This window comes from Copidosoma floridanum, unplaced genomic scaffold, assembly GCF_036245765.1.
Source record: "Copidosoma floridanum isolate Cflo_tuat_1 unplaced genomic scaffold, Cflo_Japanese_pri ptg000020l, whole genome shotgun sequence".
Lineage (NCBI taxonomy): Eukaryota > Metazoa > Arthropoda > Insecta > Hymenoptera > Encyrtidae > Copidosoma > Copidosoma floridanum.
In genome coordinates this window covers 2,842,985-2,861,881 of record NW_028321897.1, presented here as the reverse complement: position 1 = coordinate 2,861,881, position 18,897 = coordinate 2,842,985, and the positions used below count along the sequence as shown (strand labels likewise).

Below are 18,897 nucleotides of genomic sequence, written 5' to 3'. Positions count from 1 at the left end.
TACAAACTAGATCTCGTGCGCACGTGCTCTGTTGGATTTATCGTCGCGTACGGACAGAGAGCGAGAAAAAAAAATAAAGTAAAAAAAAGCAAGTGTACACTCCGATGTGTGTGAGTGCAGTTGCAGCAGTAGCCGATCGGAGAGATGTAAATCGAGCTAACGCACAGGTTTGTCGAGTCTCCCTTCGTGTGATGTCTACTGCTTAGAGCAGTTGCGAAATACATTACGTGTGCGAGATAACGTCGAACAGCTCAGCAGAACGGGAGAACGGAAGAACCTCCCCGTGTCACTTTACTTAGAGACGAGTAAATCTCGGCTCCGACCGTGCGCATGTGTAACTATATACAGTACGGGCTTGGACTGTTAACTTGATTACATGCGAATCCTTTCGTTACGCTTTTACGGGGGTAAATATACTTAGAGGAATCGGTACCCTCTAATGGATAGATTTTTTTTTTTTTTTTTTTTCATCGATTGTTGATTAGAAATATTAGCACTTGAACAGAGAAAAATTTTTTTTTTACAAGAATTTATTTTTTCCATTTTTATATGATACGATTGGATTCGGTGGGATCTTGATAAGAGGTTATTTTTTTGTCATTCCAGGAATGTTTGAGAATATTTTTTGTCGTGAGGCTAAGGATTCTATTAGAAGTGGCTAATGATCAACAGTAATAGAAATATTGTGTAACTTTTTTAAATCAAATGAAAATTATTTCACAGTCTAATAGTCTTATATACAAGCGTAATTAATACATCGCTTATAATATAATATGACCTTCACTATATTAATAAGTTTGACTTTCAAATTTATCTTGTCTGAATAACTTTTGTTTAAAGAAAATAAATGACCTATAGTTTTAATACCCTACGTAAATTTTTTTGGATGCAGTTTGTTGAAAGATGTCTCGCGTTTGCCAAAAAAAGATACTATCATTAATTGTTTATTGAATTTGTTAAACATGTGTTAGAAGCAATTTCTTTAAGCTGTTCAGAAAATAAATTGGAAACATATATATATTAAATACTTTAATCGGAAACAATTTTTTTTTTTTTTAACTAAGCAATTTAATTTTGATATATTTTTATAATTACGTGTATAAGCTTGTATATTCAATTAATAAAAAATTTTCAAACCAATTCCTATATTTTAATACTTAAGATTTTGAAAGAAATATTGTATAATATTAAACAAATTTAATAACTTAATTTACAAAATGAATTTAGCGTGTTTATTTGATCAAATTTATGTTTTAAATGAAAAATTTGAATTAGTTGAGATTTAATTAAATTCAAGCTGAAAGTTATCATTTTTTTGGTTTATCATCTGAACTCAATAAATAACCAAATTGAATTTCATAAAATTGCATTTTAAAATAGACATAAAGGATTGTATAAGATAATTCGCCTGAATTTTAATATTATTTATTAAAATATATGCTCATGCAGTAGATATTTAACTCAATGAACTGTTTTAGAAATATTTATAAAGATTTGAGCAAATTCAACGAATTAAACGGAAAATTCAGTTTTTTCGTGTCTTGTAATTTAAGTTACAAAACCAATCAATTGGTAGTGTTATTTATTATACAAATAATATTATGTTTCAGGATTTTCTCAACGGTGATATTACCGTAAAAATCAGATCCGCATTCGCAAAAAAAATTACGATGCAAAAAGAAAAAATCGCAGCTCATACTTTTGCACGAGCCAACACATTCCCCCTTATAAAATAAGTGTAAGTCAAAAAGTAGAGCCACACACGAGAAAGCAAAATCCTCCATTTGTATAGCATTCAGGGGCTTCTCTGGCTCTTTAACATCTTATCGACTTTATTGTTGGCTATACAAGTGGGTCGCGGCGTGGCACTCCGCTCGATTGAAATAAATTATTCGAATCACCTCGCCATTGGAAGTAAGCAACGCATCTCTCGCTTCCTAATCCCCCTCTACATCCACCATGAGTATATAATACCTTGCATTATTCGACAGCAGAAAAATGCCCTCTTTTTTTACAATAGTAACAAAAACAAGGGAAGATGCAAAATATATGTAGAATCTGGGCGTGCAGGTCGACACGTATATATGTATACACAATACACATCATGGGTGGCGCGTTTCAGGTCACGTTGAATATTGAATTAAAACCCAATCCCAGAAAAGCGCACGAACTCGAGAGATTCTTTCTCCGGTCAAATACGGTGTAACGGGCGCCCTGTCTAGCTGCGTATCTATGTATACACACGTACGAAAACTCTAGAAGGGAAAACCCGTAAGCCCGTCAGGTGATAAGATATCCCGAGGAACGAGAGACTAGAAGGCTCGGATTGTTTTTTCGGTCGTTTTGTTTCATTTCTCTTGGCTGGGGTCACCCAAAGTGGAGGCGAATGAAAACAAACGATGTGCTCGAGGGAGCCGAGCAGAAGTTGGCGCTCAGAAATGACGGACGTTTATGGAAATGAATTTCGAAGGTTATTAATGTCCCCTTTTGGGGACGCGGTTCTGAGATTGATGGGAGAGTGCTGTGTACGCGCACAGGGTGAATCGTTACCGGGTTTAGAAAATCAGGCTAATGACTCGGCGATAATTACTTTGGTTCTTTTTTTTACGCATAAGAATTTAAATTTGACATTTAAAAGAAGTGAGTTGTGGTTTCATGGAGAATGAGTTTTTGTATGACAATGCATTCGAGAGATTTTTATTAACTAATATAAGAACCTTACTATTAATTGGGGATAAAATTATCAGTACGATATTGATCCATCTTGGTCAATAATGGCAAGGGATTTTATGTGCTCCATATCAAGCAGTGTGGATCATTTTCTCGAATTTATGCAGTAGTATTGGTGGTGTGATTGGTTTGCAAATTTTGTTCAAAAACTATATTTGTGAAAATAATTTATAAAAGGTCTCATGCAATAACTATTTCACTTTATTTATAATAAAGAGACAAAGAGAAATCTTTCAAAAAAATAAATAAATAAATAAAAAATATTCGTCAAAAGGAAACAAATGTTAGATAAACAATCAAATCGCAATAAATGTTTGATATGTGAAATGCTCTACATTTTGTTCAACAATTATAACATCAATGATAAAAAAGATAATATACATATGTATAATTTGTATAAGCTCATTATAAAATGTTCTTCAAATCAGTACAATTGCGGACGTATTTATACATGCAAATATATGTATGCGTGCATGTTTTTATGGGCGTGTGTAGCCGATTATACCTTAAATTGCAGTTCATCGTACTGTCAGCATACGTATAAGGGCGTGTGTACGTGTGTATTTGTGTGGTTGGGTATAAATTGGCATAACAACGTAATGTCGGTGCTTGTTTGACTTGCGTGCTACAGGCGCTCGATACCTTAAATAGTTCCTCCACAGTTTGGTAGAGGTAATTGGCTATTTTTCTATTGTTTTATCTAAGTCTGTATCTTTCTTTAATTACGATAGTCATAGTTACTTTTTTTATTATTTTTTTATTTTTGATAAAGCCTGAAGAGGTCGACGTACCAATTGATAAAACATTGCTTGAAAAACAAGTGTTATATGGAATTGTTTACATGCAGGGTAACAAAATATTTGATTTCATTTAACCGTAAGGTTAGTATGTATTCATGTAGCAATATATACTTATTGCAGTATTTTTTACGTTATTTTTGTAAAAGAGAAGAATTACATCTAGTTGTAATAAATTTACAATAAAATTTAAGTAACACTACAAAATTGATTTTTAAAACTATATAAATACAAATTTTTGCATAGAAAACAACTCGGAAAACAAAATTTTACCAAGTGCTCTTACTTTATCTCGTTTCTTGGCCTTCTGTATGTTGTCTATTCAAAATTTAGTCCTCATCTCATCTCCATATTTAGAAACAACACAAAGCAAAATTAAGAGTTTCTCTTTCGTTTGAATATTTCACTAACGTACCTGAACCGTTGACTTACTACTTTGAGCAGTAAAGGCAATGTAATAAAAAAATGTTTTTTATTCCCTCAAACGTGCTTTCTTATTTTTCTCAAAGAAAAAGTTCGCGCCAAGAAAGTTGGCTAAAACTAAAAATATTGCGTCCTTTTCGCAATCTTCCGCAGTAAAAAACTCTGACTCCTAGTACTTTCTCAATACAAGATTGTCCAAGACTGCACCCGTACCCTTTTTTTCTCCGCTACAGTAGACCGACTCTCTGATGTACCTATACGAGATACGCACGTGAAAGTAAACGAGGGCGGGGAAGTCACACCTAACCAGATCAATTGTCACGTGGAAATTGCCACTCGCGGAATTACGCAAGTGTAAGTAGAGTTGCTACCCAGTAATATGTATGTATACCTTATGTACTCCAAGTTTGAGCAGCAATTTGGTAAACGTCGTCGTAGCGGGAAAGACGATGAGTGGCTTCGCTTATTTGGGAATGTGGTGCTCACACGTTTAAGGAGACAGAGACTGAGAAAACAGGCGAGTGCACTTATTTGATTTATGTTGGGGGGAGAAAGCTGGATTTCACGATTTTTCCTCGCACGATGTGACTTTTAAGGTTTTGCACGGTTTTGCACATGTTGCTTCACTGGAAATCTAAGTGTATTATGTTTCTCTAAAAGTGTTCTATCATAAAATGAAGAAATGTGAGATTTCTACAGATTCTTTTCTTACAAATGCAACTTTACTTCCATAAGGTAACTTGTTTTATTGAGAGTTTTTATAATTATATACCTAAAAAAAAGGTTATTGTAAGATGATTTGCAACTTTGTGTAACATTTGCATGGTATTACGAATATTCTTTCAAAGTTTCCACAATATTTATCAGAAAAATCTGTCAGAAACGTCATTATCAGCTCTTTATTAATTTTTTTTCTTTATTCAACCACCATTGTTACAAACTACGTTTTATTATTTATTGTGCATTTATATATTTTGTTAAACTTCCGCCTGTATTATTGTTTTTATTATTGTTATCACATTCATCGAGATCAAGAAAAAGAGGCAACTTTTTGCACGCGTAGTTAAGTCGTGGTGAAGGTCGTGTCAAATAAGGCTGGTCAAGGGCACTTGTTTTTCCCTCACCAATCACCTTAGTGATTGATAAAAGGGAGAGGCCACAGAGCGGAAGAGTGGAGCGCTCAAACGCAGACGTTCGACAAAAAAAATATTGTACGTCGTCTTTCTTTTGATCGAACTTCGTTTCCTTGACAACCAAACATTGAGTTACTTGGTTTTTAAGTTTTTTTTTAACAGGTGATCGTCAGAATTCTTCTTGTACGAAAACGAGCAACAACTGAAAATGAAAGTCTTATTCGTAAATACTTTTTAAGTTCTTAAAGTCTCTTCGAGTTGGAAACAGACATATATAGTCAAGTGGCTTTATTTGCAAAAGTGCAAAGTTGAAGATTTATTTTCCAATCAAATAATTGATCGATAAAGCTTGACTGCTACCTTTTGGGGCCTCGGTTGTGGAGTGCTATAAAAACAACCATTTGACACAAAACTGCTGCTCCTAAATACTTCAGCTTTTCGGATTGCTAAAAACACATGGTACTAATGGCAGTACCTATACATCAATTTTCAAATTTCGACTTCCACATAGATCACCTTGCTCCTTTCACTCTCGCATTTGGTGCTTCCCTCGCATTGATGCTCATATATGCAGGCAGGGACGTCGAAGCACGCAGTCAGTCATAATTTTCGCGGACATTTAATCAACTCGAGCCTAAGCGCCCGTATAATTCATGCTTTCCCCCTTCATTCCGTTATGTGCGCGACAGGTGTGAGGTACAATGCTTTGTATGTATGTACATATGTACGTACATGTTACACGAATGGTCTGCCTGCTGGAGCGAATCTGACCAGAATTGTCAGCTTGGCTTGTTATGGCTTGTTTTGACTATGTGTACATGTGTATGCGTTTGTATGTGTGTGTATGTGTGCGTGTGTAGGTGTAGGTACATATACTTATGTGTGTGAGTTTGTGACGCGACTGGACCGTTAGCGAATTAAATTACCTTTCTATCAGTGTCAATCGACGTGTTATGTGTGTGCATACGTCTATATCGATTATATTGTTAAAGTGTCACAAAATAACGCACGGGAGACATGCAATAAAGCACATGCACGTATAAATGTATTGTAGTATACAGTAGCGAATGAGTTATCTAGGTAGATTTATTCAGAGCGTTTTTGATTTTCCGTTCGGAATTGATTTCTTTCTCTCGTTTCAATTTATTTTCTTTGCTACTTCAGCCGATACCTGCATCACTGTGTTTTTTTTTTTTCTTTTTTTTTTTTCTTTTCACACGGGTAGTTTTGTGAATTTGTCAATTCATAATGTCATTACAATAACCATTAGTATTTTCATTAAAATGAGTTTTTTTCTTAAGGAGGTTCGGTCGTTTTTCCCGAGGGGTGAGCGGGTGTGCGAAGGCTCCCATAAAACACCGTGTTAAAGTGAGTTGTACTAACCGTGCATGAAAACGTCCGCCTGCGCATCACGGTTAATTAGGGTGCCTGTACAGTGGAGGCCGTTTCATTCGTTGAGCGGGAAGTATGAAATTGACCAATGAAAGAGGTTATGTGATCGAATCAGCCAATGGGAATTAAATGTTTGAATTTCCCGCTCAACGAATGAAACGGCCTCCACTGTACATGGAAGACCTGCTGTTTGGCAACTGCCAGTCAAAGCTCTCTGGTCTTATGAGAGTGAGAGAGAGGTTAGATGTGGTCACGTGATGAAACTCTCTCTCACTCTCATGAGACCAGAGAGCTTTGACTATGGCAGTTGCCAAACAGCAGATCTTCAATGTACACGCACCCTAACTGTATTCAACTCGTCAGTGCTCAAAAATTCAACCATTAAATGTTTTGAACAAATTACGATACATACTTTAAAGCAGCTTGTTTCCGATAGTTCAAGTAAAAAAACTTATAAACATGTCGTTTGCATGATAAAACATAACCTTAAAAAAGTAAGAATAGACTAAACTTTCGTCAACAAAAGTGTGTTATCAATTTTCGATAAATAAATTTTTTTTTGCACAGCATTATAGTTTGAAGTCTTAAGAAAGGCTGGGCCAAGTTTCAGATCATGATTTCCAGTTTAACAAGTTCTAGAAGCAATTTTGTAAAGACGTCTCGCTCCGTTTGAAAAGACCGGCTGACAGCAGACGATGCTCGGTTATCTCCCATACACTTAGTATAAGACCTGCTCGCGACTTTGTTTACGTTTGCACAGGTATTTCTTCCAAATGCCTGATAAGGTGCACATTTTTCGATACGAGAGCCTTTCTTAGAAGTTAAGCTATCCATTTGAACTTTTTTCTCATCATGAATAAATCTCTAGCCCCTAAATTTGTGTAACAAAGGCTGAATAATCGCTCTCGCCCATAAAAGCAATGTTAAATCATGCAATTTCGGGAATTTTTTTCTTGAAAATTTTGCTGATAAAAAATAATGATAAAATTTATATGTACTTCCAGCATGTTAAAGTACAACATTTGTTTTTTTCAGCGAGTGAATAAATCTCCTCAAAAACGACCAAACCTCCTTAAAAAATGCCCCGATGCACTTTTAAGGCAATTATTTATAGCTATTCTCTTCAGACAAAAACTGGAGTAGTAATGACACAATATTATGTTTCGTTGTTAAAACAAAGGTCATTTTTGTTAGCTTAAATGAAAATTATTTAAATAAATTATAATTTTGAAAAAAAAGATACCTAGCTACCCATTAAAACATATGCAATAAATAATTATTAAAGCATTTCGATTGAATTTTACTTTTCATAATAAGTATACAACCGGTTATCGGACGTACTGCCCGGTGTTTCTTAAATAAATAGAAAGAAAAAAATCAACATTTCTTGTCAAACAATCAAATCTGAATTTTAGTTTTAAAACGTTTCTTATTAACTTTTATAGAAAATAATGAATACTTAATTACCTGACTTGTCTTATACAGTATAAGTAGATCAGAAGTTTAACTTTTCTTGACTCCACGTAATACCTTTTGATGTGAATCATATTTAAAATAATTATTCTACAAAAAATAACCATTTTAAATATTTTTTATGCAATAAGAAGCATGTACTATACCTTCATACTCTCTTATTTACTTCCAAATATTGCGAAACACATGAGAAAACCCTCGATTACCTTAATAAGTAAATAATATAAAAATTAGCCATTTTACTATTATGAATAACAAATTTTTTCAAACTTAAAATGATTGAATGCGATTGCTTTATAGGAATATAAATAAAATTAGTCTTGTTAAGTAGGTGTACCTATAAAAAAAAATTAATTAAATTTCTTATCATATACATCATACGATTTTTTTACGAGTCACTCATAATGTTCACCATAATAACAATACCACAGCTCTTTAAACACACGCAATCATTGCGTGACTTTGTTATGCTTGCAATATAGATTTTCATCTTTATACGAGGAAAGAAAATGCATACGTTCCTTTGACATGAAATCTTCATGCTCATGTTAATAAGCTGACTGCTCTGTAAAATTTGTGAAAATGCCTAAGTGAAACAAACATTCATGTATAATGAAATATTAATTATTTAAATATTATGAACAAATAAGCTTACGCTGATACAGTTCTTTCACTTTTGCAAAATTATTTCATATCTATTACGGCAATTTATAAAGGATCCACAAGATTGGGAATTTTCCAGAATAATATGGGATTCAAGTTATACAATAGTTATTTACGTAACAAGTGCGGAAAAGAGCTCTTTGAGATAATGATTAACAACCAAGTCCACATGAATATGATTATCGTTGTGAAAGTTTTAAACATTTTTAATGATTGTATTGAAAAAAAAAAAAAAAGTTAACATATATTAAAACAAAAAAAAAACGAAATAGTTATCATCAGTACTTCTCTTATTAACCAGATGCCTACTTTTTCCTCGTGTTACAGACAAGCCAAGCAACCGCGACAGGTGCAGAGCCAAATGTAGCTGGACAGCGACACCAGCTAAAGGCGAGGGAGGAGGCGTGGGAGCAGGGAAGCCGCTCGACGCTCTGCATCTGTAACATGACGCTGTGAACCAGCTGCGAAAACAAAAGAAGGTCCATCGATAGGTAAAAGCCAGAAAGGGAAGAAAAAAAAAAAAAAAACGGGGCCAAGAAAAATCAGCGAAAATTTTGCCCAAACAAAAAACCTGTGCGAGCGTGCGCGAGTGCTCGAACGCGATGTACAAGATCCTGAGGCGTGGCTCGGGCCGCATGTTCGCGCTCGCAGCCATCGTCGCGACGCTGCTGCTCTGCCTCTACTATGTGAACCAGAGCCAGCAGCCGAGCAACGCGGTCGGAAGTGTGGGGTCGGCTCCCGGGATCGCCGAGTCTGGGCTCTTTGAGAGGGCTATAACATCGGTCGGGCCTTCCGATAGTAGTCAGCTGCCTGACGCTCAGGTCTCGCCGGATACGTGTCCACTCATCATGCCGAGGGATGCGGATATCGACGCGCAGGTGGAATTTGAGAAGTTCGACTTTCAGGTGAGCATTTTTGGGGGTTCTCGTTCTAGCGTTTTTTTATCGATCGAGTTGTTTGGGGAAATAGCACATGCATACCGTACATGTTTACAATTTCGTTTTCTTTTGTTTTTATTATTTTTTTTTTTGTGTTTTTAATGTTTAAAGTAATTTATTATCATATATTATGCAGCTAATTCCACTAACAGTGTCATCAGTAAAAGTTAATGGAACATAAATAAATAGAATACGAGTTGCTCGTTGTCTAGACTTTTTTTATGAACAACTACTTGGTCTCCTCTCTTAAGATGGTAGAACGATTTTCTAGCAAAATGAAATTATCATTATACGTTGACTTTATTGCATGTTTATGCGCTGTGTATTATGTTGACAAGCACGAAATGTTGTTTATACAAAAAAAGTTTGAGTAACAAGGCATTCATTTTTTAAATATTTTCCTATTAACCTTAGTACATAATCGTGTTTAATAATCTATATGGATTATGACCAAATTCTAAAACTAAACGCATTGCGTATCGAAATATTCCATCACCATCAATGAATGTCAGAAATTCGTCACTATTATTGGTTCTATAGCTCATCAAGACTATACCGAATCTTTGTATTTACTCGATAAATATTTAAGGAAACATGTTAGAGTTAAATACCTAGTTTGGGCGATGTTATGAAACCATTTCCGTTTGATTTTCATTTCTTACACAAACCTGTTATGAAATTAATTACCTTTGGGTGTTATTATGATATACTATTAACCTTCTATTTGAATAACGGAAATGGCTTCAACAATTTTTAAACTTGGGGAAACTAATATTTAAACTTAAAGTAAATTGCACTTCAACGTGGTTTATCAGCCACCTTGTATCAAGATGAATTTCTAATATTTTAGTTTCAATAAAATTTAAGTACCTTTAGAATCGTTGGTTAACTACGAAAACATTTACAGGTTAATCTGTTACTAAATGTTTTACAGAAAATCAGTATAAATATGTAGAGCTTACGTTTACACCTCGGAACTGATTGCCAATGTGTTAAAAAAACAACTCTGTAGGTGCGCTTATCTTCTTTTAAAGTATCACATAACTGATTTTAGATGATGTATACCACCTTAATGCTTAATATATACCTCACCATAACACCTTATATCTCTACTTGATAATAATCACACACTGGCACTTAGAGGTTATATTACATTAAATCAGCTGTCAACCATTAGGTATCAAGTCGAACGTTGCAGCTCTTTCTCATAATTCTAGGTACGCGAGCAAATATATCCAATTCATCACCCTTTACGCAATCAAGATCCATTTCGCGCAGGAGCATACGCGAGTATTACGGATAGCCGTGAATTTACAACCACCATAAGGAGCTTCGAGAGCGTGCCATTTACTGTTTAATGGGAAATGGGATTAGTGGTGATTTTAGCATTCATAGCTTATAATTAGGATTTTAAGTACCTAATGGGACTTCCTTTCTACCACGTGAAATTGACTATCCATCAGGTAACGAATCTTTCAGTGGCTAAACCACTTCTAGGCTACCATCATTTTGCTGGAAATTAAAAAAATCTTGTGTCTTTTAAGGTTAGGATATCTATTGTCAAAAATGTTTCGTAATAAACAAGGTACTCGTGAATGCACTTTATGTTCCAGCCAACTTTATGATATTTAACAATGAATAACCAGAATCGATCCATCATATCGTGCTAGGGTCATTTTTAATTTGAAGGGAAAAAAAAATAAACAAAGCAAGCCTATTGGGTTATCCATAGTCACGATCCATCAAAGGAAAAATTTTCCAGCCGCAAGGGTAAAAAACCACTTTACCTACCTCCTGTCCTTACATAATAAAACCGCTGATCCTCTACAAGGCCTTTCTGTTCGAGTCTCCTTCTTTTTCATTTTCCACGCAAGCAGCTTCGAAGATTGGGCGAAGAATAGAATCCACCGCTGAACTCCCTTTCTGCGGTACAGCACACCATAGATCAGCTAGCTATACATTATATAACGGCGACCACTCACGAAAATAGAATCCCTAATTCCCGGCGTCATCGACAAAGGCTAATGCATTATACACCCAACCAAGAAAGAAACGGGAGGGGGGGTACCTCAACCGAATTATCCATCACGGAGGCGCTGCTGTACCACTGCTTCTTTTCTCAGAAGTGCGAGTTTTTGGGGAGGTGAAGAAACCACCCAGAAAAGCTTTCAAGCTTTTTCCCAGACGGCTGGATTATTCCGCTCCGCGGGAGCGATTAAAGCACCGTGGACCCTCCCTACCTCGACATACTGCTGACGCTTTCTTCTCCGATCTGCGTCCACGTCAATCTTTCCCCTTCTCCACTTTTTTCAGTTGCTCACTCACTGCACTCTCTCTCTCTCACTCTCTCTGTTTCACTGTGAGAAAGCGCGCGTGTGTTTTCTTATCTCCTCATACCACGGTCCGTGCTTTTTATCACCAGCTTCTCCGTTCCTTCGTTCGGCATCCTCTTGGCCTTTATGTCTGTCTTACTCCTGGAACCATCCCCCCTTCCTACACGACCTCGATGCACTCCAACCCCCGTGCTTCCTCTGCAGTTTTTCTTTTATTCTCATTGTTTTCTTACTCGTCCACGTCTTCACCTTTGCTTCTCACTCTATTGTGTGCCTTTTTTTTACAAGGTTTGGAACTTGAATTTTTTTTCCTTTTTTTCTGTCAACATGGCACGCTGAACCTAGAAAGTAGAAGGGGATTCTTATAGACCACCTCCTTCCCTGAGCGGATGGAAAAATCGTTAATTTGACCGTAATAATAATCCTAAGGAACATCCTTGCCTAATGCTATCGACCTAGATTTCAAAATGAATTATTTTTGCAATTCATCAGCTTAATTGAAAATTTTCAGCAAATTAATGCGATGGAAATTGGATTTCTCGTGGTATGCATGCCTATACATGTATACGCATGTGGTTGCAAGCTTGCCTTCTAGTGTCTTGATTGTCGTCGCGCAGGATATTTCAGTGATTTAAACCACGAGTATTAAAATGATAAATATCACACGTGTGTGTGTACGCAACTCCTGCGGTTGAAATTTAATCTCGTGATGCGCAAATATACTAAATTCACAGAGGTCAGGATATTATATGAGCACTTATTAAAGGGAAGTGGGATTTTGCGGGTGCTTTGTTTTACAAATGCTGATGAGGTTTTCCGCGTTTGCAAGAGATTTCACGTAGACGTGAGAACTTTGGATTGATTTATTCCTGGTGGAATCCATTTTATTAATCTACGAGCTCAAACTCATTAACGTAATCGATCAGCCAGATTTTAATTTTAATCAAAACGCTGATAGGTTTTACGTGCTTATCACAAATTTAAACTTTACTCGCCGCATGAGATAACAAAATTTCTCTCCGTTATTTCCACGGTTCCACTGACTGTATCCGTACCGTGGGTAATCCTCTTGTTCTGCTGACGACGACAGCTACGTCAGCAAACTTGTTTTCCCTGAGCTCGCTCTCATTTCTACACTGCACTGAAAAAGTTCAAAATCCCCACGGAGAGATACATCTTGGGAGGAAAATGCATCTGAGATAGGCAGGGAAAGAGATTAAGAGACGACGCACAGACTTGGCGCGTCGTCGTACCATCGCAGCTCCGGAGACAATGACCAGGCGGAGTAAGTAGCATTTAGCTTTTCTCTCTGCTTTCCACCGGTACGTATAAATGCAGTAGCAACGAGCCATAGAGTGCAAGAAGAGATGAATCTCAAATTGGCCGGTATCCAGAGATTGCGTACTGGCTGTTACTCACAAGGCGATTAGTCCCGTTTGTCCAATCTACGTTAAGCTCATGGCGCTGAACTGTTTATCTCGTGTAAAACGTGGCACCTTGTGCTATTTTATTATTTTTTTTTTATGGAATGACTGTTTGTGTACGATGGTTGGTGTTTATCGAATTAAGGTAGTTTTTTTAGGTGCATTGATAGTTTGAGTTTTCATAAACTGAGGATTATTGGAAGCTTAGACCCATGGTTGTTTTTTGATACTATCTTGCTTTTAATCTGATGATTTATGATTATAATGTTTGGTAGTAACTTTTTTGATAATCAGTGTCTATCATACAAATCGGTATCAAAGGCATTTGATTTTTTGTTTTTTAGTTTAATTCATATGATTATTACAACTTATTACGATTTTGTTATTCCATATTTCATTAAGCTATCAGTTACACCACCTTAGTTAGTGATATACTAACAGGAAATTTTTTTCATTGGACAATGTCAGTAACCACGAACTTTCCCAAACTCCACTTGTTATGAACGACAAAGTGGCTATCCCTGTAACACACCAGCCTATGACGTTTTCTACGCTCTATAACCATGTAATCTCATAGACCTTCCACTATACGTAAAACTACTACATGTATAAAGGACACTTTTACTTTTCTACTGCTCTTCTTTCATGACTAGATTACCAATTATACTGTCGTTGTAAAAGCCTATTAACAGTAATAATATTCCAGTATCTGTTGATGGCAATCCAATACAGCATTGAATCGATCGAGTGAGCGTATACGCTTGTCCTATCAAAGGCGAAATAGCATCAGAGGAAACGTGAAAGCTTCGACGTGACGTGGTTGTAGACAGAGAAAGAGATAAAGAAAAATTGTGGCTATTGCAGTGCACGGATGTACGAAGTCAAGAGCGATGACTTTCAAGTGCAAGGGCTGATTGGAGTTTATTGATTCGGTCCTTCTCTTAGTGTCTCTCTGTCTCTCTCGGCTGGTTTGACGCTCGATCGTCTGGCTCTCTGCTTCGTGAGAAGAGTTCTACGAGTCGTAAAAGGGTTACGAGTTTTATTGTTCGGAATACCGAATAAGCTGGGTGCATGTCACTTTTTATTGAGAGCTTTCTTTTTGTCGGGACTCTATGTGAGATCTTATAACTAAAGTGAATTATTTACGGCAATTATGAGTCACTCAGATATATTTTACATTTTCTATTAAAGTTATAAGTTAGGCTTACGCAGTATAATTAATATGGCTAAAAATTAATTCCTGCTGAATTTTCCATCAACTTCCATCCACTTTGTCTTGGGGCTAATGTTCTTTAAGAAAGTTACGTAAATTAGGAATTTAGAAAAATATTAATATCTTAGAAATGAGGCCCTATTAATCTATCATAGAAACATTACTACCAATGTAAGGTTAATTATACTTTAATTATACGCGTTTTTCACAGATAAATACGTAATCACTATTTTATAAGCAACCCATGTAAAAACACATGCACGTATAACATAAAAATCATACATCCTATAAAGAAACTCATCTGTTTATTGGAAACCATTCTCGAGTCAATTTGGAAACGTAATAAAACAGGAATTACATACAACTCCTGTTTGAACTTCCTCGTGTGCAAGTAGAGAGTCGACAAAAGCTAACTTCATCAACATCTCACCACTACCAACGTGAAATTCCGCACAACTCATCGAAACCGATCGGTCGTCTGTTCTATCGGAAAACTTAAACCTCCCAACGACATCGTGCACCTCACAACATCTGCCAAGTAGGAAGGATTAAATGCAGCAGCGTGAATAATTGCGTCGTCCTCTTCAGTAATGAGCTCTGCTCTAAGTTTCCTTTACTGCGTAGCAAATACTCACGCTCTATCTCTACTAAGTCTGACTATTCCATCCACTGGCTTCTCCTTTCTATCTATCTTGGAAATTCTGATCGATAGACGTGTATTTACACGGTGCAGAATCACTCTTTGTTGAATTTTGCTTTATTTCTTTACCCAAGAATCACGCAAAAGTCACCAACATATTTGTCTTTATTTATTTATCTTCGTACTTATAATTAATTACGCAGCTTTTAACCCAAATGAACCCTTCACAAGCTTATCCCACAGTTAATCAATTTAATGTGTACGCCCTTGACGCTTCCAATACCTCGACACTAGTATTTTAGCTTTAGGGTAGTGGCACGTAAAACGTTCTCTGAAATGTCTATAGCCATTCAATAACCCAGCACCACTGCGACTGACACTCACTTCTGGTCTTCCATTTCATGCACAGCAACACACACATGAAAGAGATTTAGAAAGTAAGCGGAGCGCGCATTACTTGCCTCAACACTTGCAATATAGTAACAGTAACAGCAACGATCGACGGTCAGACGGCACGTGTGGGAAGAGGACAGGAGGGTAACAGAAAGGACAGCAATTACGATTGCGGTGCGCCGGACTCGTAATGTCTGAACTTCCGAATTACGGGCAATGCCAGCGAAGCTTTTGCGGCTCGTCGAGGGATGGAACCTCGGGAATTGCCGGCTGGCTGACCTTCTCATCCAGGGAAGAGCTCACCTCTACCTCTTGCTGAACTACTGCAAAAACGAGCAGTGAATCGAAAAGAGAGGGAAGGAGAGAAGAGTCAGTACGGCTATGCCAAAGAGGCTGGAAAATCCTTGAGAACTCGAGGGTAGCTGCTCGTTCCAGGAAACACGATGGAATTATACTCGATTTTTTTCCATCCTTCCTTCCATCTAACGATATACTTGTGCAGTTTGACAATGCTCTTTTTTTGTGGCCTTCTTCATCTTTTTCTAGTCAGTATCTGAAGAGTGGAGAGTGCAGTTGTTTGAGTCTGCAGGTAGAGGATATTATCTCTAGATATGAAAGGATATGAACGAGATAAGAGGATCTGGACAGAGACGAAACGATGATTTCACGTTTTTTGTTACAGGGATATACGGATTTAGAAGAAGAGGATTTTGCAACTGCAGCCTATAGATTATAACGATGGGCTTGATAATACTTTAAAATTCCATTACAGCTTATCGTGAAGATAAAAAAATTTTATCAATAACAATGGAATTGTATTCAGTATATACAGAACAATTTGTGTTTTATCGTGAAAAACGGAATATTTTGGTGCACTGTTCGAATCAGTCTTCATCAATCACGAAAATGTATAACTTATAAAAACATAATAATTTATTTGGTAGTTTTGTTTATGATTTTAGAACAGTTAATATTTTTTTATCATGCAAACATATTTTCGAAAGTTCCATTATTTTGTATGATATACGAAATTTAAGCCAAGAAAAACATATTTCGTCATAAGAATTCATGCTAAAAGTATGAAAATTTTTATAACCAATATTTTGTTTCTTAGGAACCCCCTCGGGAACCCCAACCTCACAAAAATCAACAGAGTACTAGTTATGTAATAATTAAGCTGTATGCAAAGTTTCATAACAATCTTCACATTAATTCCGTTTGGGATACAATTACCTTCAAGTAAACAAGTTATCGAATAGCTTCAAAAGTAAAGGAAATAAAAGTAAATAGAATGTGTTTGCATTTCAAACAAGACAAAGTAAATATCGTTATAGTAACTATAACAGCAAAAAAAATAGTTTGTGTCTGTAGTATAGCTATTTAGTAGTTGATAATTTCTTATATCCAGAAAAAAAAAATGAAAGAACAAAATAAAAAAACTTTTTATCTGTAATAGCTGGCAACCGCAAGTGAACCTCGATGCAGTATAGGAAAAGGCATAATAATAGGTACGAGATGTGTCCGATAAGAAGTGTTATAAACGATTTTCCATAACGACGTGGTGTCCCCTCCCCCGACCTTTAACTATACCATTCTCGCGCTCCCAAAGTCAAGAGGGAACTGCTCCTTAACGTTATTTCGATCGATTATAGATAAGTCGTATAAGGAGGTAGGGAGCCCCGAATAAACGCTCCACCCCGAGAAACTTACTTTGTCCACGTCGTCGTTTTCGTTGTCGTCGTCTTTGGGTGTTGCTACGTTAGAAGGTGAAATTCGATTTCTGTGCGGTTTTAAACGCGTGTCGCTCGTGCGTGAACTACTTGGATAAGTTTAATGTACGTCAATTTTTAAATTAAAGCCCCTCTGTTAGGTTTTTCTTGTAAAATTTTATAAAGTTCTTAAAGAAGCTGTTTAAGAATTTTTTATGTAAAAAAGTAGAAAAAAAAAAACAATTTTGTACCTTCTTCTGAATTATACATATTTTAATATTTGATTTCATAATCTATACTCAAAATTCAACTTTTCAGCTTGAATTTTATCGTAGGAACTTTGTGATAGATTGCATTAAAGCATTTGTCATAGGACTAGTTTAATTTTAATAAGTGTACAACATAGATTGTAAATAAAGGACCTATAGAAGTAAAAAGGGCAACGAAAATATATTAAATACTTTCTGTATATCAATTTTTTCAGTATTACAAAAATCTTAAACCATAGTTTTAGAAAATTTACTTGTATACAGTGAAAATTTTTATTTATTTTTTTTTCTAATTGACAATTTTTAGCATACAGTTAGTAACAATAATTATTAAGAAATAAAACAAATTACACATAATATACTTGTGATATAGAGCATGACTTTATTAAATATTATACTTTTATACTTTATTTAATAAAGTCATGCTCTATATCACAAGTATATTATGTGTAATTTATTTTATTGATTATGACAAAGGAGCAAGATATTAGGATTTGATATAATTATTAAGAAAGTGCATGAAATTCGATGTTTTTCAATATAACAGTAAAATTTAAGCCCTTAAAATCCATTGATTTTCGAGTTACACATAGAAATTATGCCAAACGGTTAACACGTGAACTACCAAGGTAGGCAACCACGGAATCTCCAGGCTTACCAGCTGTAAGAATACATTATTGTATTTGACAACTATACACTAAAACTAAAATTTTGATGTTACTCGTTGCGAGATTCATCAAACACTTGTTCCAAACTGGACATTGCAAAAAGTTCACGATTAACATTTCAAACAACTCGATGGGCTATTTTATTTTGTGCTAAATACTGCGTCATTGTGGAGGCAGTTTCAGTTCTTCAAATAATAATAACCATCACAAATCCTTAAGAAACTGCATATACGCCAAAATTAGCACCACAACACCAAGTACGACAACAGCATTAATACCCTTCCCAATTGTTCGTGGAAAGTCAAATAAGCTTGAGTTTCGGTTTGCCGCTCTTCGACATCAATTTCCTAGCGATAGGCTCTAGCATTGAGAGTTCCCCAAGATAATATCTTCTCGCTCAACTGTGACTAATAATAACGTCCCTCCCCAGAATTGCTCGTCTACGTATACCTATAATAATCCTCTTCTAAAGGTAGCAGCTAACTCTTATTCAAACTAAAGGCTAACGCGTGTGTATAGGTTGTATGGTTATTGTCAACTCCCAGATGTACGCAACTCTCTCAGGAGCACGTGTACTCTTATACCGTCGTAGGTATTAGCTTTTGTGACGCAACCAGTCACGCGGTGAATCTCAAGTACACGTATCCCGAGGTACAATAATATTCTCCCCTTCCTTCATCCCTAAATGTATACATACAT

General features: G+C 36.0%; 1 protein-coding gene across 1 annotated transcript in view; it reads left to right on the top strand.

Moving 5' to 3' along the window:
- alpha-Man-IIb (alpha-Mannosidase class II b) overlaps nt 1-18,897 on the top strand; it is a 196,778-nt gene that overhangs the window by 17,638 nt on the left and 160,243 nt on the right. Inside the window, exon 2 of the mRNA XM_014359271.2 lies at nt 8,939-9,516. Within this exon, the coding sequence (XP_014214757.2) occupies nt 9,214-9,516 (303 nt within the window). The 5' untranslated portion in view covers nt 8,939-9,213. The remainder of the gene's footprint in view (nt 1-8,938; nt 9,517-18,897) is intronic.